The sequence below is a fragment of the Strigops habroptila genome, chromosome 14 (assembly GCF_004027225.2).
Source record: "Strigops habroptila isolate Jane chromosome 14, bStrHab1.2.pri, whole genome shotgun sequence".
NCBI classification, from domain to species: Eukaryota; Metazoa; Chordata; class Aves; order Psittaciformes; family Psittacidae; genus Strigops; species Strigops habroptila.
Window position 1 is genome coordinate 9,534,747 of NC_044290.2, and position 24,816 is coordinate 9,559,562.

General features: G+C 48.1%; 1 protein-coding gene across 7 annotated transcripts; it reads right to left on the reverse strand.

Annotated features, from left to right (window-relative positions):
* Positions 1-745: 745 nt before the first annotated feature.
* Positions 746-24,339, reverse strand: CACNG5 (calcium voltage-gated channel auxiliary subunit gamma 5). 7 transcript variants are annotated; one of them, XM_030506391.1, is made up of 8 exons: positions 24,171-24,339; positions 22,886-23,005; positions 17,702-17,931; positions 10,785-11,116; positions 10,083-10,169; positions 9,177-9,317; positions 8,600-8,745; positions 746-8,199 (listed from the first exon to the last, which is right to left on the reverse strand). In XM_030506391.1, exons 4-8 carry the CDS (start codon positions 10,990-10,992, stop codon positions 7,942-7,944), a joined length of 840 nt encoding a protein of 279 aa, XP_030362251.1. In that variant the 5' UTR covers positions 10,993-11,116; positions 17,702-17,931; positions 22,886-23,005; positions 24,171-24,339; the 3' UTR covers positions 746-7,941. The 7 variants fall into 7 exon arrangements, with proteins under 7 accessions (XP_030362251.1, XP_030362244.1, XP_030362250.1 ...); XM_030506384.1 differs by having other exon boundaries at positions 17,702-17,997; positions 22,849-23,005; positions 24,171-24,333; XM_030506390.1 differs by having other exon boundaries at positions 17,702-17,997; positions 24,171-24,274.
* Between the last annotated feature and the right edge of the window lie 477 nt (positions 24,340-24,816).

The following is a 24,816-nucleotide window of genomic DNA, read 5'->3' on the forward strand; positions in this document are numbered from 1 at the left end:
AACTGAGACAGCTGCAAGCTGCGGCGCCACGCATGCAGTGGGTCACTGCGAAGGGTGGTACCTGTGGGGTCACCTCTCAGTCCCATCAGAAGCTGCTCTGATTTGCCCCCCCAAAACCAATCTGGACCACATGAAAGCATGCATGTTGCTGATGAACACATTCAGACATGCTCTAGGTACACACCAGGAGAGAAGCTAATGGCTTTGCCATTGTACTTCAACACCTTGTCTCCTCCCTTTGTGCAAGTGATTCCCAGCTTGCTCAAGAGCCTTTGGAGAAAGATAATTGGTAGCACAGGCTTGGGAAAATGCAGATATACCAGAGCTGATGGCAGGGGGCAGAAATGAAAAAGCCCCCAGGAGTGTGGAGGTGGCAGTGTTGTAATCTCAGGCTGTCATTGGTTTAACATTATTAAACAACTTCTTAAAATAGCAGCCATAATTATTCCTATATGGAGCTCAATCTGGAGAGCTCTAAGCATTTTCTTTCACTTCTCTCCAGCTTTGCTCTGCTTTCCTGCTCCCAAGCCAGTGGTTTGAGACTCCATACCCATGGCAGAGGAGCGAGAGATCTGCCCATCCACAGCCAGGCATCAGCCCTAACCCAGTTTCACCGGACTCAGCTCTGTTGACATGAACATAGTTTTTGTTGCATTTTTAATTGTAAAAATGTATTTACATGAATAAAACACAGCTCAGTTGGGGATATGACCTACTTTTCATGGGATGATAAACCAATAGCAGGTTTGTCTTTTGATTTCATTTATTTCAGCTGTTCTAAGTCAGACAGAGCTGCTGAAGCACATCAATAGGAAATCCACAATGCTTTTTTCTGTAAATAATCACATTCTGATTGAAGTGATGGGGAGCTGCTGCATTTGCATGATGAAGCCTTTAACCTTCAGATCAGTAGAGCAGTTTTGACAGTACATAATTTATATGGAAATAATTTGATAGGGATTTTGTATGTATGTGTTCTGCACTGCTAGAGAGACCCTCTCTATCTAAATTATGAATAATAATACTAAATAATATATAATCCTATTGTCCTGGACAAACACAGATCATTCCAAAGTTCATAAAGCACAACAGGAAATGGGGATTCTCTCTCAAGAAACAAATCCTGTAATTCCTGCTAAAATAAATCATAGTTTGGTTTTCAAGGGTAACTAAGAGCTTTCACTCAGATATTTGAACTTGCCTAGTATGAAGTAAGGCATCTTTAAAAGACTTACTATTTCAATGTAAGATGTTGGCTGGGTGTTATACAGCCTTGGTAATTGCCAGGGATGCCTCACTTATCCCCTCACTTCAGCAGCCTTTGATGAGCTGAGCCGGAGACAGATTAAACCAGCATTAAGGCCCACACAGCACTCAGTTATGCTAAACCTAAATACCATAGATTTACTTATTAAATATAGAGAAATGAGCAGGGTCTGACCTGCGCTGACATGGCAGCATGCTGAGACTTAAGACACCGCTGTTCCTTGTCGTGTGCATGACACTGACAGTGTCCCCTGGCTTCAGAAACATCCCCACGTAGGTGAAATCACCTCCAGAGCAGCTGAGTGACATTTTGGTACTTAGTCAAATTAGCTGTTATTAATTAAATAACACCTTTCAACTTTCTCAGCAGCTTTTCCCCTGAAGTTGCAGTGGGAAGCTGGTGTGTGTCAAGATGCCAGGCAGATGTGAGAACCTCAGGGTTAGATTTTCATGAACACACACCTCTTTAAAGATGTATATTTTCACTATAAGAAAACAAGAAATTTATGGTTCTGTCTCTTTACCATCTCCTTTTTTATGCCTTCCAGCTCCTCTATCACAGGAGCCCAATACCAGGTGCTTTTAAACATGGTTTAAAACAAAGGCAGATCTGGTTCAGCAGAGCTTCACTTGGGCTTATGTTGGCTCTGTTTTGGATTCTGCTGGGGTCCAAGAGATTTCAGCATGTGCCTACACACTTTGTTGATTAGCAACGGGGAGCTGAATCTTAGGTCTGATTTGTCTACATGCAGATTTACAGGTGCTGGGTGGTAGCTGGGACTTGTGGTAGTAGGGACCTTGTTCAAAAATGAGCAGTTTAAATGGAATCCAGTTTAAATGGCAGCCCTGTGAGCAGACTGAGCTGAATCACTGGAAATGGAGAGAGGGGTGAGGCTTGGGGATTTCTGAGATGGTTTGATTAAAAATGCCAGACAGAGCCTGCAGAAAACCACAGTACAAACTGCTCAGGGCTTGAAAACATCCAGTTAGAGCCAATGTATTCCTCAAACACAGCTCCTGGGGTAGAAGCCTGAAAACACAGTGGAGTGGGGCTAAACTTTTTGTTGAAATACTGCTTTTCTGCTTTATAAATTGTAATAATAGTAATAATAATAAAGAATCTTTCCCCTACAAATTTACTAGTAGACCGAATTGACCAGATCAGAGGTGAAGTGATATGAAAACAGGAGGGATGTTGGCACAGCGATGCTACACTCTGACTGCAGCTGCTGCAGTGATGGGCACCAGGCTATAGCACAGCAGTGCTGACAGTGTCATTTCCTCTTCATCCACCCCTGTTTCCACTGAAATCATTTGTGGCACAAGCCAGTGTGACTGTCTGGCTAAAAGCCCTTCATGCCTCACCTGTAGGGACATGGGGGCACAACATATCAGCAACATATCAGCGTATTCAGCACTGCAGTGCCCATCACCAAAAATCAGTGTGATGACCTGGGCATATATTTTGCTAATCCCACATTCTGCAGCCATGAGAAGGGCCAGGTGATGGATAGTCCCATGCCATTCAGAGCCACCTCTCCTTTCCTTTCAAGTGTTACATCTGGGGGGGCTGGTTTGCAATTAAGGATATACAGGGCAATCACCGCAGCCATCACCTACTCATTATACTCGCCACAAGCCAACATCTAAGGTATATAAAACCTTACACGAAGATAAAGCAAAGAGGCAGCTCTTCCCTTTCTGTAATCTTCTGTATCCATGGGAACAGCAATTTGATATCTACACAGCAATGACAGACAAAAACCCTGCAGTGCGTCGAGGACAGGTCAGCCAAGGACCCTCACCATGGCAGGGCATGTGGGGTGGCACACACTGGGGTGCTGGGGACACCCTGCTCCCCATGCAAGGAGCCACAACTTTAATGTGTGCAGGACAGCCATGGCGCAGCCAAGTTGCATAGGAAAGTTAAAGACATAATGTGGTTCTCATGGAGAAAGAGCTGGCAGAACAACCTGACCCATGCAGCAAGAGATACTGCAGCAGGGTGAAGGGGACCCCTCCAAGAAGCCCTAAAACTGGACAAGAAAAGTGAGAAGGAAAAATGCTATTTTTTCTAGCTAGGTTTGAATATCAGTCTTCTGTGGTGGGGAAAAAAAATGGAAGTAAATAAAGAAATCTCATAAGGAAGGAACAAGAAGAAAATAAATATCTCTCAGCTACTTCTCATTAGTGGAGGAGTATTTATTTGGGTGAATATTTTGCCTTCTCACACAGCATCCCCACCATGAGCATGCCAGTTCTGCACAGCTAACAAGCTACCAGCAGGGAGAAATAAGGCTATTTAATTTCTTTGCACACCTTGAAGACCCCATGGGGCTAACTCACATTTGGGAAAATGAATACACAACCCTGACAAATAGTATTAATAATACAGTGCAAGGACTTGCAAGCAGAGCACTGTGTACTAGAAATCCCCAAACTGCACACGCTCTGCCTGAGTCAGTTCTTTATGCTACCACAGAGACGCACAGCTGAAACCCATCCTTACAGAATACCTTTGGGTCTTGCCTGCTTGAAGCTGATGAAAGGGTACAGGCCCTCAGTCCTGTGTCCAGGAGAAGCAACAGTAAGCTTCATCTGGTGCCTCCCCAGCTGTAGCGATGTGCTCTCCCCCTGCCCTCCTGAGCTCCATGTCATCCTCCCAGGCAAGAGCAGAACCAGGTTGCCCCAAAACATCTACCCAAACGTCAACTTACCACAGCAGCAGCTTCGCCAGCAGCCAAAACGGCTCAGTGATGCTCTTGGTCTGCAACCCTGCAGGGAGGAGGCTACTACCCAGCATAGGCTCGTGCCTCACCTCAACCTTCCCAATGGCTCCTCATGTCCACTAGCAACATCAGTGCAAGAGAAGCAGCGCTGAAGGACATTTCAGTTATCCCTATTATTTATATATATATGATTTATACAAGATTTTTGATTTACATATGTAAAATGATACTTTTTTCCCCAATGCAAAAAAGGGCTCTGGAGCCACAAGCTGCTCCAGCAGCAACTGAGGGAGAACATGACCCAGCACAGCCTCATTATTCCTAGCTACTTAATTACTGCTCATGATTGGTCTCTAATGAATCTAATGCATCTATACCTCATGATTCAATTAAGGGTTTCAGGACACTCCTAACTAATGAGCAAATGGAGCCTATTGCCACCAGGGTCCCATCACACCTGGGGCCATGGGAATGACATGGTGTAAGGTGCAATGAGGAAATCACATTCTAGGGGTAGGAGGGAGAAGCTAGCAGAGAGGAGCTTTCATATTCTGGGACATACAGACCACAGAATGCCTCCCTGGGCTTGCAGAAAGGGAATTTGCTTTAAAAAGCCCCAAACACACAGTGGGAGGCTGGCTCCCAGGAGATTCCCAAGGAGGTCTCAGAACACTGTCTTCCCAACCAGTGCGGGCTGGGGGCTCACTCACCTCCCATGTACAGCTTCTTCAGTTACCATCCATCTCTCCTGGTGCTGTGAAATCCATATGGTACCCAGGCTGCAAGGATGGATGTGTGTGCTGGGTGGGAGGCTGATGGCAGGATAGAAAAAGCTTCATCTCGCTGCAATCCTGAGCAGCGCCAGGGAGCAGCGAACGGTGCGTGGCTCAGGAAGCACCAAGTTTTTATTTAACCCTTAATCCCAGTAATTTGCTCTAACACTATGGTTCAAGTAGGCGCAGCCGCATGCACAAAGAGTCTGGCACCAATTAGTCATTCATGCAAAACAAGGGGTTTTTGCTTTTAAGCACAAACCATTTTCTGGGAAGTGTCAGCTGACCAATTACCTTGCTATGGGTCCATGAGCAGCTTGACTCGGCCTGTTGGGTGAATTTAAGGACTCTAATTTAATTGCTAGTTTATCCTCAAACTCTACTTTTTATTTATTGCAATCCAAGCAACAGGCACAGAAAGAACATAGCAGGAGGCCAGCACTGAAATAGGGGTGGGAGAGAGGCCAAAGGAAGCAACCTGGTGGTTGGAATAACCACCAGGAATATTCAACCAGGAATAACTGGGTGGTTATTCAAGGGGAGAAGGATGTGGCACAACCTGTGTGAAACCACACCAGATGACTACAAGAGGTGTTTAAATGACGATTAGGTGTCCTAAGGGGGTACTTCATTTATTCACTGAGCATTTATTGCTGTGGAGAACATCAGCCACAGAGTGATGCTCAGGGAAGGACCTCGCAGGGTGGCTGGGCTCTGCAGCTCATCCCACCATCTCACCCATACCTCATTCATGTCTTCATGCCTCAGAGGGTCTAGAGAAGTTTCTGCACAGCCAATGACGATGTGATACTTGCAACTAGAGGCCCATGCTGAGAGCTGCTGCCATGCCATACACTGTTAGAGGGACAGCAACACCACTGGACAGCACAACCACTGTTGCCTGTGATTGACTAAGCACCGCGTTTTCCTGCCCCAAACCAGCATTTACTGAATGAACAGCAAAGGCTTACTTTGACAGATTTCTTTTGGCAGTCCTGTACTTATGAAAGGCTTGCGCTCGCTGTGTGAACGTGCGAACTCCTGGGCTTACAAACGCAGCCACACAATGACAATCTCTCCAATGAATTAAAATCATTATTTTCCCCCCTAGACTCTGTGAAACGTTCTGGGGCCTTGAGGAAGGCATGGCTTTTTTTCCCCCACACCTTCTGATTATGTAGACAATCAACTCATAAAATGGACAATTCTGAATTTAACCAGTACAAAGGAAAATTCCACTTGGGAACAGGGAATTCTCATGATGCTGTACAGGATTAACCACACTAAACAACTCCCCAGTGCAGAGGAAAGTAGCTGTGTGGGACAGCACTCTTGCTTCTAAGCATCAGTGATTTCAGTGATCCTAAAGGTCTCCCTTCCACAAAGGACTGAGAATATAAAGGATCCATCAAGGTGAAGATGCAAAGGCAATTGTTCCTGAGCCACCAGAAACCACTAACATCAAGCCCAGCAAACTATATTGGGCTCTGGGAAATGCAAGGTCATCACGCATGAACTCCAGGGCTTTCTTGGAGCCTAATTCATACCAAACATAGAGATCTCAGGTTAATCTGGCTGGGGCAAACAGATGAGGATCAGCAAGCTTTGTTGCTGGATGGTGGGGCTGGGCTGTGCTTTAATGCTGGAACCTTCCTAGCAGCGAACTTGTCACGTAAGCGCTTACAAACTGGGTTTTAAAATGAGAACACAGATGCTTGAAGGTAATATTAAAACTAAAGATAAATACAACTGTGTCTACAAAATGATGCCCTGGTTTTTAAACTTAGAAAATTAGGAGTCAGTGATACTACATACACTTTACATGTTTATCTGAAGAAACGGGACAAGAAATAATCCTGTTAAAGAGTTGGCTGGATATATGCCTGCAGCAAGGTCCCACGGGATGGGTGTCAGAGTTGATGCAAATAGTGGTGCTGTGCCAGGGCTTGGACCCTCCTTTAGAGTAGCTTATAAATATTAAATATGAATCATTAAACATTAAATATTAACAAAGAGGTGCAGCATTCATTACACGGTATGCTACAAATGAGGTTAAAAGTGCGTATATTCTATTTGTTTTAATTACAGTAAGACGAAACAAGCTCAAATATAGCAAGAATCCCTGGAGGAGGGGTTTCTTTTTCAGAAATGCTAAAATAACAGGAATAGAAACAAAGTTTGGGCAAAACTTTTTCTCCCACAAGGTGACAAGCTCATGGCTTGCATAGGAGCACACGAAGGAGCCCAGCCTTTTCCTTCCCTGCCCTTTGTTTTCAATCAGAGTGATGCTCTCACCCTGGCAGCTGTCTAAGACCAAAACGCCAAGGCATCATATGAAATTTACAACTTAAAACCTCAAAATAAGGTGTATACACAGACAAAAAGAGCAGCTAAAATACCATTTTCTTGCCAAAATGAAATATAAGCCAACTACTTTGCGCTACTAGTGCCATTAATTTCAGCCACCCCAGCAGCCTGAACACACCAGGGCTGTAGTGCCTCCAGTCTAACACAGGATATTTAAGCAACAGTTTGCAAGTGGCCATAGTGAAACAACAAGCTGCTTGTGTCTAAGCCTGCTGAGGTATAGTTGAGAAAGATGATTATTTCCCATTACAGCCTGGTTAAAAGTGGTGTCTGGCAAGGACAGATGTAACCAGTGAATATTGAATCAATACAAAAATCTATATTTTTCTAATGACGGCTATTTCTTGGAGATTTACACCAATCTTTGATGCCTGTTACACTTAGGCCAGTGAATCTAGAATTAAATGATACTGTCAAGTGCACAAACTTCTGCAGCCTACCTAAACCAAAAAATACTTTATTTTCCCCTTTAGTTCTACTCTGTTTTCTTTTTTCTGCTCCTGAGTCCAGCCCTGGATTTATCCCGCAGGCAGAACTGCTGTTTGCTCAGCAGGATGAGCTGAAGGAAAAGGACTTTGGAAAGCTTTTAGTTGTGCAGGGAAGAATTAAAACAAAAAAAAAAGCCACAAAACCAAAGGAAAATATCCCAATTCTCTGGATTTCATTGATGGTTATATAACCAATCTCCCTGGTTATATTTACACTCCTATAAATAGAGAATTGCCCTGAAAGAGTGGCCTAAAAACCAATGACAGAGTCAGCAACCATCGGTGCTTGGGTGGGAGCAGGCGCAAGGCTGGTAGGGCTCAGCATGGGGATGAGGACATCTGATCGTAGTCAGGGCACTTGAGCAGAGCGGGGTAGTTACTGTTCATCTGCAGGGAGGCCTCGCTGGAGATATCCGAAGGGCTCCGTCCCCGCGCCCATGCATCTGGGTGCAAGAACTGCCCTGAGTAGTCGGAGCAGTTGCTCAGACGGGGACGGTAGAAGCTGGGGTGAGGTCGGTAGATGTCCTCGGCCATGTATCGCTTCATGAAGAGGTACACGGACATCACCCCGGCACTCTGCAGGGATAGACAGACACGGCCTGATGCTCACAGCTGCCTTCTTCACTGCCACCAGAACGGGACAAAAATACAAGTTGCTTTTTTTTGCTCTGCTGACAGCGCACAAGGGCTCCTGAGGACAGTCACTTCACCGCCCTGTGCTTCAGATCCACACAACCACGTCTCCTCCTCCTCTGCATTTCAAGCTCGGCATCAAATGGTGATCAAATGCCCCATCAGTGCTCCAAGCTTGGAGTCTGATCCTGCTGTATGTCTCCCACCATACTATATACTACTCATCTGTCCTCACAGCCTATCCTTAAACCCTGTCTGAGTCCTCTTTTTGCTAACAGCCTCAATGCCCCGCCTCCCAAGAACAGGATATACTCGTTACAGGGATGTAAGGGCTGCCACGTACCTCTGTGAGAAGGAATGAGATCGCAGAGAAAGCAAACGACCATCCATATTTGTAATTGAAGAACGTGTCCGAGTCTTTGGTCCTGTTCAGCATCTCATCGTTAATGCTGGATATGTAGAGGACCAGCCCCACCACCAAGGACAGACCTGGGGAGGAACCAAGGAGAAGGACAGTGGGAAATGTTTCAGGGATGAAGCTGCTGAAGAAGCACCTTCCTTTAAGACCTGACTTGTGGGTGAAAGTGTGAAACTCATGGAGAAACATCCTGGCTGACCAGTTTGAAGGTTCATCTCTCTCCTGTGACCAACATGACATGAGAGGCCTCCTCTCCCCAGCACCTCCTCCTGCACGGGTGGTGGGTGCTTTTCCCCAGATCTTCTCTCCACTGCCACAAACATGTTTTGCACCAGGTGATTGTCCACCCTGCAAAGCCCAACCAGGCTGTGGGGCTGAGCTGGGAGCCCGCACGGGTGCTGACTCCATACCACAGTATGTTAGGAGAGCACCAGCCGCTACAAAAGCAAACATGCTCCATGTTCAAGGATTTTCAGGATTAAACCTGGATAGAAAAACTCACCTGACAGGATGAAGAATATCCCGGAGACGAAGGCGAGGATGGTCCTGTGAGGCCGAATGTGGCCGATGTTGCTCAGGATGAAGCCGATGAACATGAAGAAGAGGCTGACCAGAGGGAAGGGGGTGGCAGAGCGGATCATCTCTGGTGGGAGAGGAGCAGAGCAAAGGGAGAATGGGTCAATCCTCCCCACACAGTGTGAGAAATGGGCTTGGCTGGGTGAGGTGGCTTGAGCCCTGCTGGTCTCTGGCCACACTGTGTCATTCCTTGCTCCTGATTAACATGGGTATCCCTGTGCTGCTCCCCAGGCCGTGGTAGGGCTTCCCCTCTTTGGTGATGAGCTGAGTAAAGAGGTGACTCTGGCTGGCTGTGGGAATGGCTGCTAATGTCAGCATTTCTGAGGGTTTCTATGTGAAATGTTACATAGGAAAAAACCATCAGAACCTGCATTCTTCTCTAGCTTTGCTATAAAACTGTTTGCTGAACACTTTTATCTACTAAATAAGAAATGGCCACAGAATTCATTGTGAGAGCTGTGACACCTCATCCTTTGTTCATCCTGCTTTGTAATGTGTGAAATTGACAGCTACAGAATAAGTGCAACTGCAAATTATGGAGAGGAGACTATAAAGCCAAACACTTCCATAAACATCAGTGCTGAATAGCCAGTGACAGGTAATTGTACAGCTTAGAGCCTCTGTGAGCATCCTCCCATTAGAAAGGCATGTTCTCAAAGGCTTAGGAGCATATTGGATGATTCATGTAGTAAAAAATGTAGTGGCATCCTTGCATAGTAACACTGTCAAGGAACTAGGAGCTTTGTGTCAAGGACCCAAAGAGGATTTCTTGAGGGGATCCCTAGCGACCCTTTGGGGGATGCAACAGATAAGACTCCACTGAACCACTTACTCAGGACATTGACTGTGGATTCAGACGTCAGCTGGATGTTCATGGGCATGATGTATTCAATAGTGAAGCACCGGCCATGCTCTTCACCTGCAGCAACACAGAACTTGACTACAGACATCTCTTAACTGCCATCTCTCTTGTGCGAAAGGGTTCCCCTTGTACACAAAAACATGTGAAGGCAAAGGGTTTCAGGTCACCCCAGGGGTGTTATCAAAGCTTCTCACTCCCCCAACTCTTTCAAAGCAGCCATTGAAACTTCATGACATTTCAGGTTGGTCACTTTGAGATTCCCATCCCCTTGGATTTTATTCAACTCCTGCAGCCAAGTCACTTCATCCAACTTGGCATGGACAGAGTGAATGGTCCAGCTGACCTGAATCTAAATTTTGCAGGGAAAAAGAGGAAAGTTTTGAGATGCTGCCTGAGGCACTGTGGCACTGGGATGGAAAGGGATGGGGCAGTGGGATCTGGCATGGCAGCAGCAAACTCACCCAAAGCCTATCTGCAAAGGCACATTCATCTGACTATTAAAGCCGGGCAGGGGGCGATGGTGTTACTTACCAAAGGTTGTGCCTGAGTTTGGAAGCAAAGATGGGCAAAGCCTCTAAAAAACCTATGTTTCCCCATCCCTTTCCTATGGTATGACACTGACGTACACCAAACACCACCTTAGCGGGGGATGCTTTTGGGAGGGGGCCATACCTGCCAGAAAACAGACCCTCCAGAGCCCCGAGTGCAGCGACAGCTTGATTTCAGCCGTCTGGTTTTGGGGTTGGACGATGCCCTCCTCCAGGTAGAGCCAGTAGTCAGTGCTGACAGAGATGCCCAGGAGGCCGAGGCCGCAGACAGCGAACACGCTGCTGAGCAGGGTCAGTGCCTTCCTGCTGCAGGCACTCATCCCCAACAGCATAGGGGGCCGAGGCGGTGGCTGCCGGGAGCGGGGATGCAGCTGTTGGCAAGGAGCCGTCTGCAGCTTTTTGGGGATGGATGTGTCAAAGCTTTGCCCTCTGCCCTCCGTTCTTATATAGGTCGAGCTGAAAGAAGCCATTAAAACAATCACAGTGAGCCCTGACAGATGGAGCATTTGAACTAAATCCCACCCGACTGCTGCCCCATGCCAGCCCAGGGCTCCTGGATGTACTGAATGATGGCTGCCAACACTGGGTGGGAGCAGCATGGGATGAACTGTCCAGGAGCAGCTCATTGGCTCCTGTTTTATTTGCTGCAGGTGATTTCCTGCTGCTCCAGCCAAACCTGGTGCTTGTCTCCCTAATGATGTAGCCAAACCACAGCATCTGCCATCCTCAGAGCCTTATCCATGAAGGGCGGCAACACAAACCATACCGCCTCGGCACAGGAGCCCGTTGAGGCTCATGGACACTGCATTAATGGATCAACAGAGATACTTTCAGCTACTGGACCAAAACCACCTCCAGTGCAGCTCCAGTCACCACCAGTATTGTAATTTTACCTCTTTCAGTGTAGATTCACCCACTGAGGAATCAAGATCCCTATTTTGCAAAAACCATGCTACATCTATGCATGCTGAATGACATCGCCAAACACCTCAAAGCAGAGCAACATGATGCAATCTTGCTGCCTTCTGCTTTTTACTGTGCTTGCTGGATCAGTGCTGGTGTCGGCTCAACACAGAGACTGAACTGGTCCTAACTCAGCTTGTGCTTCAGGGGGAGGCAGGGAAATGGGGCAAGAGAGCTGCAGTCAAACCCTAGGCAAACATTAAGGGAGGAGGCAAAAAACTTCCCTCATCCCCATGTTGCTTATGGATGGATTCTTCTTATTTTATTTCCTTCTATTTTTGCTAATGTGTGGAGTTTAGCAGTTCTCATGGTGCCCTGCAGGCTGACAAAACGTCACCAGAAATTAGAGTTCTTGGTGTGGCAGAGAAAAAGTACAATTCATATGGGGGGGAAAAAAGCCACAGAAATTAAAGATTAGAGGAATAAGAGAAAGAAGGGAAATATACATGCGAGTGATAGTCTTCTGGGAGTGGGAATGAGGCAGATAGCACTACTGACTGCTTCTATAAAAGCAGTATGAATCACAGACAAGCTCAGTGTAATGTGTATTTTCCAAGGCACATTTTGCTGTTGTTCTGCAAACAGTAATGAAAAAAAAATAAAAATAATCCAGCTAGATGACAAAATCTACCTAATTTAACACAGTAGCCCCATCTTCCTTGGGCTCCCTTTAAAACTGCATGAGCTTTGTTCATGCTGCTTGAAGTTTCAAGGGACAACAAATGGGAGGAAGCTGCACAGCACGGCTGCATCCCACTGCCTGAGAAGGAGGGCAGCGTCCTCCTAAACACACATCTCATTTGAAATATCTATTCCCAAAATAGTGATGGGTAAGCAATAGAGCCAGGGCAGGCATGTCATATATCTCCCTGTCAGCTTCTGAACCCATGCAGGAATAATTCCATCACATCTGTACTCACAGCCGGTGCTTGCTGTTGCAGCACACACTGGTGAACAGGCTTTTTGGAAGAGAGCCTTGTTGCTGTTATCACAGCAAAGGTGGTGGGGTTTAGTGATTATATCAGGAGATGTGACTCCTGCCGGGGCTGGGAGATCACAACTTGCTGTTCTGACACTTCCGGGTGGGCAAGCAGACCAGAGGAGGGCTTTTTTCTTGCACCTCTGATATAAACATACTAATACTTGCTTCCCTTGACTCTCAGAGATGCCAAAAGTCCTCACAGCTTGCACTTTTACACTCAGAAGCCTCCAAAGATAGTGTTCTGACATAGTTCCCTTATGATTAATAAGAGCAGACAAGACTGATAGTTATTCCTTGCTGCTGAACCACTACTCTCTCGGGAGCTCTGTGCTCTTGCAGTGCGCATCCCCAGCACATCTATAGCACAGTGCACAGCACCAAGCTCTTGACAGCCCGATCCTGGGCTGATCCTGCAGCAAGTTTCATAACAAGACTGATATGAAGGAAACTTGTAGCTACCATGGACTCCAAATAACTGCATTTACTGAACAGATGCAATACCCAAAGCCCATCCGTACCTCCAGCTTGCTGCTCCAGGCAGCAATAAGAGAGAAAAGCAGGGAATGCTGCTGGAAGAGTTGCAAATTCTTGTGTAAAGGGAGGAAGAGGGAGAGAGACTTGTACTATCACATCCTACCCTGAGTCCAAAGCAGACAAGTACATCTTGGTTGGAAGCAGATGTACTTGCACCCTCAAGCACTGCAACAGCTCTGACAATTCTCTTTCACATGAAATTGAGGATTTGGCTTTTCCTACGTTCACATTGAGCCATTTCCCAGAAGGTACCGATGTGCAGGAAGAGGAGTGCTGTCACTTACAGGCAGCCCAAGCAAATGCTCCAGCTCACAGTACTGCAAGCTTTCCATCTTTGGCTTTGCTAACGAGCCTCATTTTTAATATTCTTATTTAATGTTTCCTTCAGCTCAAGAAAAGCAGGATGTGCTCCCAGGAGGGACACCTCCCTGCTAGGGATGTGAGGAGTGAGATGCATAGAGGATATGCTCAGGTTTTTGTTTTCCTTGAGGAATTAGGAGACAGCAGCTAAAGAAGAAACTGGAAGTTATGGGGCAGAGAAGAACATCCTACAAAGGTAGCCTTGCACCTTGGTTGCCTGAGGACAATCTTACTTGTCAAGGGGAGAGAGCAGCACAGAACTGTAGACATTAGTACACCACTCCTTCACTAGATCGGAATATGCCATTTCCATTTCTTTATAGATCTCATTTGACCCAGCATATAAACAGGCAATGCACAGATCATGTGGCTCACCCCTTCTTCTCTCTAACTCAGTCAGAGCTGTATTTTCTAGTTACTGCCTCAAAATGAACAGTGGTTACTACAGGGAGTCTCATCCCTCTTGGCAGTTTGGTGCCAAAATGGTAAAAGGAGCTGGAATCTATTCTTGGCTCATGTATCATCAACAACCATCCTCCTTGCACATTTCTCCTTAATAAGGAGCCAAAAAATCAAAGTAGGGAGTATATAAAGGTTTAGATAAAGCCATTTGAAGGGAAATAGCTAAGTATTGCCTATGATTTGTTGCCCATCAACACCAGACACTGGAGAATATACCCATTTAGCATCATTTATATTGGCCATTGGGGTGACGCTAGCAGCAGAGAGAAGGGTTGGGAGTCAGAGTCACGCCTCTCAATTGCCTCATTTCTTTTCTCTCTCACACTTCAAATTCCATGTAATCATGGATGCATTAGAGACTGATCCCTATTACTGCCTTGCTGGCACATAAAACTGAGCCGATGCGGTGGGGGACAGGAGGCAGGGATGGTGGAGAGCAGCTGCTTGGATCAAACCTTCCCCCATGTCCAGTGCCTGGAGAATTAGCAGGGCTCCCAAGAGAAATACTCTTCAAGGACACAAGTAGGAGCTGGCTTGATTTTCAGCAAGGATTTAGCCCCCAGTAACCTTTACCGATTGTGTTATGCTTCCTACAGCTGAAAAGGTGATGCTGTCTGGCTTCCAACAGTAGCTGTATTTTAAATTAAGTGAATATAGCCCCAAAGATTTCCAAGAAATAGGACCTTATAACAGCTCCTGCTCCTTCAATCACACTGTGCCTTCTGGTAGTAGTCCAGGGAACAATACAGGCAGTCTGCAATGTAATCTGCAGTCCTCATAATGAATATCTTTTTGTCCTGGAGCTATAGCTTCTGATAGAAACTGCACACAGTCCGTGCAGGACTGACCCTTTCAGAAAATGAAATGAATATTGGTGGTGTTCCTCAGGCAGTTCACCCAGATCTGGGAGTGAGTTGAAGTCCTTACCTATTGCTCCACAGTCACAGAAGGGAAATATTATCCTGGTCTGGATTTCTGAGCCTGCTGCTCTGTGACCTAACACCAAGCACGAGCCACCACTCTGGGCTATATGGATGGGCTGAGAAAAATAGATATATCACTGGTCTGGACAGGATGGGTTGTATCAATAAATCATTACTCCACATTCAGCAGAAAACAACAGTCCCTCCTGGCCTAGGTAAAGGTAGAAAGAGCAGGGCCAAGCCAGGCCAAAGAGGCAGCTATTGATTTTTATATGGCTAGAGCATCATTTCCAATTTCCTGACATTTGTGAGGAGGTGAAGCACTGGCCAAGGTTACTGGAGCAGATGGGAGGGAAGGTTTTGTTTGTGGAAGGGTGCTGGTATCCAGGACAAGCCTGGCAACCTGTGGTTGTGAAAGCCTGGTCCCTGCTGCAAGCCAAAGGCAGAGAGAAATCAGAGGTTAAGCAGTAGAGCTGGAGCAGTGCGAGAGACTGAGCTGAAGATAAAGGAGAGGGAATGAAGCCTGGTGGAAGTGAGGGTAGGAAACCCACTGAGTGGGTGATCGATATACAAAATGCATCAGGGACCTGGCTAAGAGCTGGCAAATGCAAGAGAACATGAGCTGTGATGGAGCTGAACTGAAAGGACCAGCTCCCACTAAGCTGCAACAAGAAACTGGGCTGGCTAAAAATAAAGGGCCTTCAAGCAGCACGATCTCTTCCTCAGGACACGACACAGGCCACAAATGTGGGCACAAATAAATAGGTCAAGGAGAGTGGCTTTTTCAGAACTAAACTTTCCAGCGCTGGTAGTGCTCAGGCAGGCAGCACCATGCCGGGGGCTGGCTGAGGCCACTGTCACATCGTCACCCTCCTTCAGGCAGCACAGCATCACTCGGGCTCCCTCATGGGCCAATCCAGAAAAGCCGAATTTGGCCATTAATAACCCCAGTGGAATAGAAAGGTGGTCATGAAAGGACATAGTGGTTCCCACTGAGCTTATGGAGCACCCAAAGGGTGCAAATACTTCGGCCCTAAAACAGCATGTGCAGGATGCAGCCTGAATCCTGACTTGAACTGATGCTCTGTTGGTTTGCAGAGAGGGTTTCACCAGTGTGAGGAGCATGTGGTGAGATGACTTTAGCCACAGCCAGGTGTATGCAGCTCATCAGAGGAGAGGAAGAGGAGAAGATGGTGCGTGCAGTGCCTGCTGCTCCATCTGGGGGCTCAGGAGAAGCAGTTTGACAAACCTGACCTGGAAAACTTGGTGATTGGGAAAGGGTTCTGGAATTGCTGCAGGGGAAGCAACAGTCCCTCCCGAAGCTTGGAAAAAGTGTGCTGCAGGCAGGAGTGAAGCACAAGACCACTCTGCTTCTATAAGACAGCTGAAGGAGAGCAGGGATGGCTGCAGCAAAAGCAGTATCTCCTTTGCTGGTACACTGAGAGGGAAATGATTGAAGGGGATGTGGGTTGGAGCTGGTCCATAGCATTCCCAGGAACACTGTCCTGGGCTGCTGGCACCTGCCACCTCACGTGGCACATAGGAAGACAGAAATATGTAAGGCAGCTTTATAGAGCTGCATTAGTGTCATATAGAAATGACAGCTCAATTTCTGAGAGAGAAATTACGTATTGGTAAAATTAAGTACAGAAATAAATCTTTTTGATGTGGAGGAGGTTTAGCCTGATATTGAGAAATGAAACAGTCCATCTCATGGGTGTTTGAATAGCACTAGTAACTGTGACTACGAGCCATAAACTTCAAAAGGATCAATACTGAACTTGAAAGCTTTCTCTTGCTGCTAAAAGCGGTGCTGTGCAGCCAGCCTCACACACAACATTGCCATTACAGCCAGGTAGAAACAGCATCATTGGCTCAGTCTGGCTCACAGGCTCTCCAGAGAGGGTTTAAAACAAAACCCCAGAAGGCTGGTTATGAATTATTTACACTTAGATTGAGCCACAGCAATGATAAACCTATAAAGTTTTTGCTTGTCATCAAACATAAAGAGCACCTGAAAAATAATTGGAAGAAACTCTGTGTGACAGCTACCCACTGCAATGCTCACCACTGATTTAATGAGTGGGATTACTTGGCATTTTTCTCTTATACTTGACTTCCATAATTTTTCTGAGAAACTCCCGTTTTCCTTAGCATTTCCCACACTCCGCTTTTTGTTCAACTTATCTTTTTATGCTTGATCAGAAATCCTTTCATGGCAGTGCAAGAGTGAAGGAAATGCTGTATAGAAAGTACCATATTTTTCTGCTGATCCCACAGCCTGCTTAGTGAGCCCTCAAGGCTGACCCTCAGCTGCTCTCCCTCCTCCTTTAACCACACACTAGCCTTTTTGCTGGGGGACTGCTCAAAACCTGCCCTTTTTGCCTAAGTCTGGTTTGCAAAGAAGGTTGTTACTGATTTAACTGAGCCCACCTTCAGCTCCAGCACCAAATGCAAGGAGATCAAATGATATTCCGAAGGTCAAATGAGCAGCAATTGAGGTTTATTTCCACACCCCCGCCCTGGAACCAGACACTTTCCCAAATAGGCCATCTCTGCTGTGCCCGTGCCGAGGCGATGGCTCTGCTCCAGCTCACTCACACTAATGGCTTTGAATGATGCCAGTAACATTCAGCAAATAAAATCGACTGAACAGCCCCCTGGTCCCGGCTCACAAGCTTTTGGCACAGCCAGTGTGTGTACAGCCAGTGCTCATTCACATGCGCTTTCTGGATCTACAAATATCCCCTCCCAAACCTTTTATGGAGCACATCCCACGCGTGTGTCTCCTTTCTCCTTGGTGTTGAAGGCTCTTACCTTGTTTAACCCCAGCTGAAGCAATGGTTTGGCAAGTGGAAAACCTGTGAAGTTGGCTGTGAAGGTGGGAAGCTCAGGTTCTGGAGGGTCCTTGATGGATGTTTCGGCTGCTGGATAGCTCTAGGAGGAGCAGGGAGCAGCGTGGCTTTGGCAGTGGGCAGAGGAGAGCTCCTGGACCGTCAGAGAGGGCACAGCCTTGGCTCTCCTTCTCCAATTGACTCACAGGAGGGCTGCACAATGCAGGGACACAAGGACAGGGGGATGGCAGACAGGTCTTTGCATCCGCAGCTCCTACCCTGGGGTTTTGTAAAAAAGTGTTACACAAAGTGCATTTCTCAAGAGGGAAACAGGAGCTAAAGCTCTGAGCTTGCCAGATTGTCCATGCACCCAAGTCCAGTTCTCCAGGTCTGAACTATATATATCTACATTCAAGGTTTACATCACTAACAATAGCTGATCCCTTTCCTTTGCAGAGCCCTTCCCAACGCCCTCTCACCTTCTGCATATCAAAGCTGACATACAATATTCCCCTACTCGCAGTGTGTCAGAGTGCTCGCAGTCGGGGATATGAGTCAAACTGCTGATTTCAATACCCTAGAAAGAGCTATAAAAGCAGAATAAAAAGGGGATAGCTAGTGCTGCAAAGCAAACCAGCTGGGGACTTGGCTATAAAAGCAGCAGAAATCTCACTGCTGTGTGCTGTGGAGAGCAGTACTTGCCCATTAATCTCTGCGTGCTGTACATTACAAGTTGTATTTTATATCCTAAATATATAAACTCCAGTAACCCAACGATCCAGTGACCCTCTTCTGGCTTTGGCATGGTGCTTCCCTCTTCTCACCTTGGCTGGCACAGAGGGAGCTTGAGCAAACCCAGAAGCAGGGAGGAGGGAAGGCAACGTAACCCTCAGCTGCAGGCACCTGCTTCACACCAGGACCAAGACTGGGCTGGTCTAGTGGAATATTAAATCTTTAACAGTTGATTCTTGTTCACTTCCACATGTCATTTAAGATGGCACAAAGTACTGCAATGGCCTTGTGTATTAACAAGAGGAGAATAAGCCTCTTCCTTGCACAACAGCAGCTTTTCAGGGTCTGTGTGTCCTTGCAGCAGCAAGGCAGGTCACAGCATGATTGAAGATCTCAGGCACCTTTTCCTTAAGACATTTACATTGTTTGAAAATGAAGTGGGTATGAACACAACCCACAAAGGCAGCGTAAGCCCTGCAGGAGCTGTGTGTTTCGAACGCCAGCGCATGAAATTTCTCTGGGCTATAAACTCCTACTGCTACAGAAGGTCTAAGAAAAGCCCCATTCCTAGCCCAGGTTCCAGGAGACGAGGCTGCTCCACAGAGCATGGCCAACACCCCCGTTTCCTTATTTCCCCTTACCCATCAGTGTATGACAGCCTGAGCTAAATTAAGCATGCTGGGAGGCAAAAAATAGCATCAAGAGCTAATTAAAACTCTTCCACCTCCCCCGTGTCAGCAGTGGGGAGAGACGAGCCGTAGGCACCTGTGCCGTGGAGGCAGGGCAGCCCACCACAGCTCATCCCTGCTTGCTGCAGCTCTTCTCACCAGCACTGGCAGCTGGAGCGCTTTTATGAGCACTTTCAGTGTGACAAATGAGAGAAAGAAATCCCCCGAGCACCGCTGGCATCTCTGAGTGCTGAAGGCTGCAAAGCAGCACGCTGGGGAGGTTGCACGTGATGGCCACAGCCGCTGAGACCTCTGTCCCTTTGGTGTGATTAAACATGATTGCCAGCATGAAGCAGATGCCTTGTTAGACAGGAGACGTGCTTAGAAACCATCTTTACTACACAGCCTCCGAAACAATGGCATAAATAAAGCAGAGAAGGGCTGTATCATCCGCATGTCAGGCAAACATCTTCATAACCCATGTGCCGTTCGTGGCTGTCATTAAGCCCGGTTACCATACACAGTGACAGCTCCATCCAGCTTTGCTTGAGCAAAAAGCTCCTCAGGTGCCAGTGGTAGAGTCTTCATACAAAAGCTGTCCAGGTCTGATGCTGAGCAACCGCAGAAGTTTTGTTCCACCTTCAGGTAGGAAAGGTCTTTGCTTTGTGCAGCTTGTTGGGTTCAATAGTCACGAATATTAAAGTAGATAATATGCTTTTTCACATCATTGGAGATATTAAACTTTCTACCACCCAGATTTTAGCAAGACTCATTGCCAATTTCAGGATTTAACAGTAAATGTCCCAGCGGACAGGGTAGGAAAAACCACGCAGGATGTGGAGTAGCCTGAGCCCAGGAAGAGGCAGCGTGACCTGGTCAGAGGAGCACAGCTCAGCACCAACCACAGCCACATCCTCAGGAAGGCTGCAGGAACAGGCAGGGAATAGGCTTGGTCTCACTCAGTTTCCATCCTCCTCTCAGGTCAGCACCTACTACAAGGTGAAACTTGGCCTGGCTGGTGTACGTGGTCTTTACCAACACCCCTCTCCTATTCACACCATCCTTTTATATCACCATGTACTTGTTCCTGCAGCACCCACCCAGCAGTACCTCTCCTTCCACCTATATAATGACCTGATATTTTCTTCTTCATGTGTTCTAGAAGATATTTTACTGTAAGGACTGTAAAACAGCTCACACACATGATGCTGATGTTGCTTTCCTCTTCATACATCTTTATATTGTACATTGTACAGAATATATCTTTACCTGTACATTGTACAGAAAAGGGCAGCTTTGTCCCAGTTTGCCTGTAGTCACCTTTTCTGTGTTGCAGGAAAGATGTGCTGCTTTCCAAGCAGCACCTCCAGCTTCGGAAGGACTTAATACAACTTTCCAAATCACCTAATTTCCTAGCTTGGGTTTGCTGTGTTGCTTATGGCCATCTGCATCTTCCAGGGTCTCCAAGCAGCATCCAGGAGAGGACAATTTTCCGCTGAATACAAAATCAGTGCAGCTCTGAGCATCCTCCCAAGAGCCATGGCTGGTCAGCCACCACAGCAGCAGGAACCAGGGGAAATCAGACATGAGGGAAGCCGAGGATTGTGAGAAAAGAAGGCAGATACCCAGCTTGGGTCAGGTATTTTGGCAATGACACAGGCAAAGGTTTCTGTTCCTGTAGAAAGTGACAACATCCACCCTCACTCACATAAGAGGCATGGTAGCAGGAGATGAAGGCAGAGCAACTGCCAGTCCCACCACAGCTTCACCCAGATCCTGTCACAGTCCTGGGAAGGGGTTAGGGATGAGCAGGATGTTCATGGTCCATCCTTCCGATGGAGGATGCTCCAGGATTTCCCATCTGCCTTGTGCGAGCACCTGCCATGGGATCCCCATTGGCACCTCTCATCTGCTCCAGTGCAGTTTGTGGTGTCCAACTTGAGCATCACCTCAGTTAAGTACTTCCCAAGTAGTTCAAATTTTTTTCTGTATCTCAGTCCCTGAGATGCTAATCCTTATAGACAGACAGCTCATCTTTTGTTTGGGACGTGGCACCCAGGCAGCGACTTTGTCCTGACAAAGGGAGGACTGGAAACCTTCCTATCTGCATGTGTTTAAGCAATGGTTGGAATGTCTCACCTAGGCTTGGCATTATGGTATTGACCTCTATTGCTGGATTTTTGATAACCAAATGCATACAGAATGACTCCTATTTATACCCAACTTTCTGACTGCTGCAAATGCCGAGGTTTCTGCCTACCCTGGCCACAGGTCTGCTGTCCCCACTGTCCTGCAGGCTGGAGAAGATTGGGGGGGCACAGATGCCCATCCAGGATTCCTCTGCAATCCCACACTTGGGTTACCTCTACCAAACACACCTCTCTGAGCAAGCAGAGATATTCTCAGCCAGAGCTGCCGCAGAGAAAAGGGACATCTATTGTAACCAAGCATTTAACGTCCCCTGTGAAGAAGCCAGAGCCACGGGGCTGCCCATTTGTAGGGCTTTGAGGGTGAGTGAGGTCCTGCCCTGGCAGACCTGAGCCTCTGCTCCCTGCGGATGTCACCCAGCAGCACTGAATGGGCACCGAGGGGGAAAATGAATTATCCGCAAGTTCTCTTGGGTCAGTGGATGCCATCTGCTGTGCTGCTCAAACAAGCCCCTCGGTGTAGCCCTCAGCACCGCTCTAACAAGGTTTCTCACTGATGAGCAGTGGTACCTCCCTCATAATAAAGGAAAAACTGCAACTCCCACCTTCCAGAGGGACCAGCCACAAACTCCACTCAGCTGTTAACAGCCCATTTTCCAAGCCTGACGGTGCATCAGTGCCGTCCTTTGACAATTTCCATTTCCCTAGTAAATATTTTACTATAAATGTCAGAAGTTTGTGGCTAAAAAGAATAAAATTGGTATGACTTTGATTCCCAATCCTCTTTCTAGAGTACACCTAGAGCCCAAACTCCCTTTAATTTCAGTCAGATTAAGACTTCCAAATAACTTTTGACCTAGACTCCATCACCCAGTTATTTTTAAATTGCTATCTTAAACCCAGGGCTTTAAATCTTTCCATCTGACTTACAGAAACCTCCCAGCACTCTCTCTAGCTGTACCCTCGCATAGCTAACAGCTTGCAGATACTGCTGAAGCCTCCGCAGGCTTGTGTATTATTTCCCTTTAGAATTTTATATTCCCTTCCCTCTCCATAAATGAAGCTGAAGCTGCAAATGCTGCGGTATGGATGCTGCCAGGTGGGGATTCATTCAGCTCAATGAATATATTCAACAGCTACAGTAATCCAGCAAGGGACTGGAGCAATAAACACACAGAAGCATTTCTGTCCCCTGGATGCCACGTGGGGCTGCCGCAGGGCAGCTGAGGGGAAAGCGTGATGGCAGCGGGACGGGCTGCAGAGAGACCTTTGGCTGTTTACATGGGTCATGATATGACAGACTGAAAGGGTGTCCCTGAAATCCAGCAGCAGATGAGCCTCTGAAGGGAGCCCAAACGCTCTTGTGGAACCAAAGGGCAGCAGCGATGGAAACGTGGGAACACTCCTCCTGCCCAAGTCACACCACCAGCACCCATTGCTACTGTACAAAACTCAGTGGAAATGCTCCTTTTCAACTGAAATACTCCTTTTCATCATTCCTGCTGGAGCAATGCTGTTTTCAGTGAGTGCAATGCCTTTGCTACGCTTCCCGAAGGCTCACCTGCACCATGCGGGGCACCTACCAGCTCTGGTGGGGCCTCCTCCTTGTTGCCCTCTCACCTGTGGGGCTCAGCGGGTGTGAAGGACACGATGGGGATGGCAATGCTGCAGGTCAGAGTCCTCTCTGGATGACACCAAGGAGCCTCCTGCTGCTCCACCTGGGAGATCCAACCCTAAAAGCTGCAAAAAACATCACTTGTCAGGGGCTGATGAAGTTTTACAACATGCCAAGCAATAAATCAACAACCGAAGGATGTGTCAGAAGCCTTCCCTGCTTGCTGCCGTGGTGGTGAAGTACCACATTTCCCGTTTCACCACCTTTCATGGGATATGAATAGTGTGAAAAGTGCAGACAGGCTCCATGTCCCCGTTTGCCTGGTTGTATGGCAACATACGATCCAGCTGGTTTGTGGTTTTTTCTTCTCTACTTTACTTCACTTAACCAGGTCAGGTTTTTCTCAGATGGCCTTACTTGGATTCACACTCCCCTCTCCAAGGAGTTTGCTACAGTGAAAAGCATTGGTAGCCCCTGACTTCCAGCAGATTTTACATCCCCTGTGTTGGATGGGGGGCTTTGAGCAACCTGGTATAGTGGAAGACATGCCTGCCCGTGGCAGGGAGTTGAAACTGGATGAGCTTTAAGCCTCTGATTACACAAACCAGTTGCTGATTCTATGAAAAATACACTTCTTTTCCTAGGCTCAACGTGCTAAAGTCAGCGGTGAGGAAAGGGATGCTCACAGTGTCCAAGAGACGGCCTCTGTGTCCGAGCAGCCTGGTGGAGGAAACCCCCTGGGTGTAAAACCCGAGATTTACCGGCTCCCGTTGCTCTAAGGTCCGCCCGGGCGGACTCGAGGCTCCGGCAAACCGCGGCTCCCGGTGCCCGGGCGGTGCCTGTGAAGCGGGGACGGAGCAGCCGGGCAGGTACCGCAAACCGCTTCCCCACTGCACCGGTACCCGGGTCCTGCCCTTGCGCAGGGCAGCGGGGCCGCGCACCGGGACCGGCTCCGCGCACCGGAGTCCGAGCGGCTGCTGCTGCTTCTCGGGGCGGTGCCCGCTCCCCCCGGGCGCTACCTAGGGCAGGGCCGGCTCCGGCTCGAGGGGAATATGGAACATGTAGATATAGATCCATTGATCCCTCAATCCTTGCCCCTCTGCACCCGGCGGCACCTCCCAGACATCCCCCCTGCTTCAAACTTCCAGGGTTTTATATGCAATTCGGGACCCCCCCCTCCCCGAAGCCGCTTCCCAGGCTACGTCCCCCCCGCTCCCCTGGAGCAGCCCGGCCCCGACACGGGAAGCGGCTCCCGCCTTCTCCCCCTCCCACTCGGTCCCCGGCACCCACCGGCCCCGCGGGCGCTGCTCCGGCGACGGGACGCGGCCGTCGGCCTCGGGGATGCTCCGCGCCGCGGCGGGGAGGGGAGGGCCGGGGGAGGCCGGGGAGGAGAGGGCATCACATGGCGCCGGCGGGGACAGCCCACCTCTCCCTCCCTCCATGCCCCTTTCCCTCCCTTCATCCCTCCTTCCCTTTCTCCGTCCTCCCCTTCTTCCCTCCCCTTCCCCCCCCTTTTTCTCCATCCACCCCTCCTACCTTCCCCTCGCTTCTCTCTATCCCTCCTTTCCCCATTCCACGCTCCCCTTCCACCCTTTCCCTTTATTCCCCCACTTTCCCTCTATTCTGTGCTCTTTTTCTTTAGTCCCCTCCATTCCCTTATCCCTCCTTCCCTTCATCTGTCCCCACTCCCTCAGCTGTGGCTGGTGGCTCCTGTTCAGCATGGGGCAGGGGTAGAAGCCAGCATTGTCCCTGACCCTCTGTACATCCTCCCTTCCAAGCACTCACCACAGCCCCTCTGCACCCCCTAACCTGGAAAACCATGGTAGCCTCTGGGGTAGCAGAGCTGAGCAGGCCATGAACCCTGGGACACAACCCATCTGGGACCTGGGAAAAGGAAAACTGGCTCTCGCCACTGGTGTCAAACACATCCACAGCT

Bases quoted from the DNA above. Each gene is read 5' to 3' on its own strand.
- CACNG5 (XM_030506391.1), bottom strand. From the start codon at position 10,992: ATGCTGTTGGGGATGAGTGCCTGCAGCAGGAAGGCACTGACCCTGCTC. The intron at 10,170-10,784 runs GTATGGCCCCCT...GTGTTGCTGCAG, and splicing joins GAGGGTCTGTTTTCTGGCAG to GTGAAGAGCATGGCCGGTGC. The intron at 8,200-8,599 runs GTACGTGGCAGC...CTATCCCTGCAG, and splicing joins TCTCATTCCTTCTCACAGAG to AGTGCCGGGGTGATGTCCGT.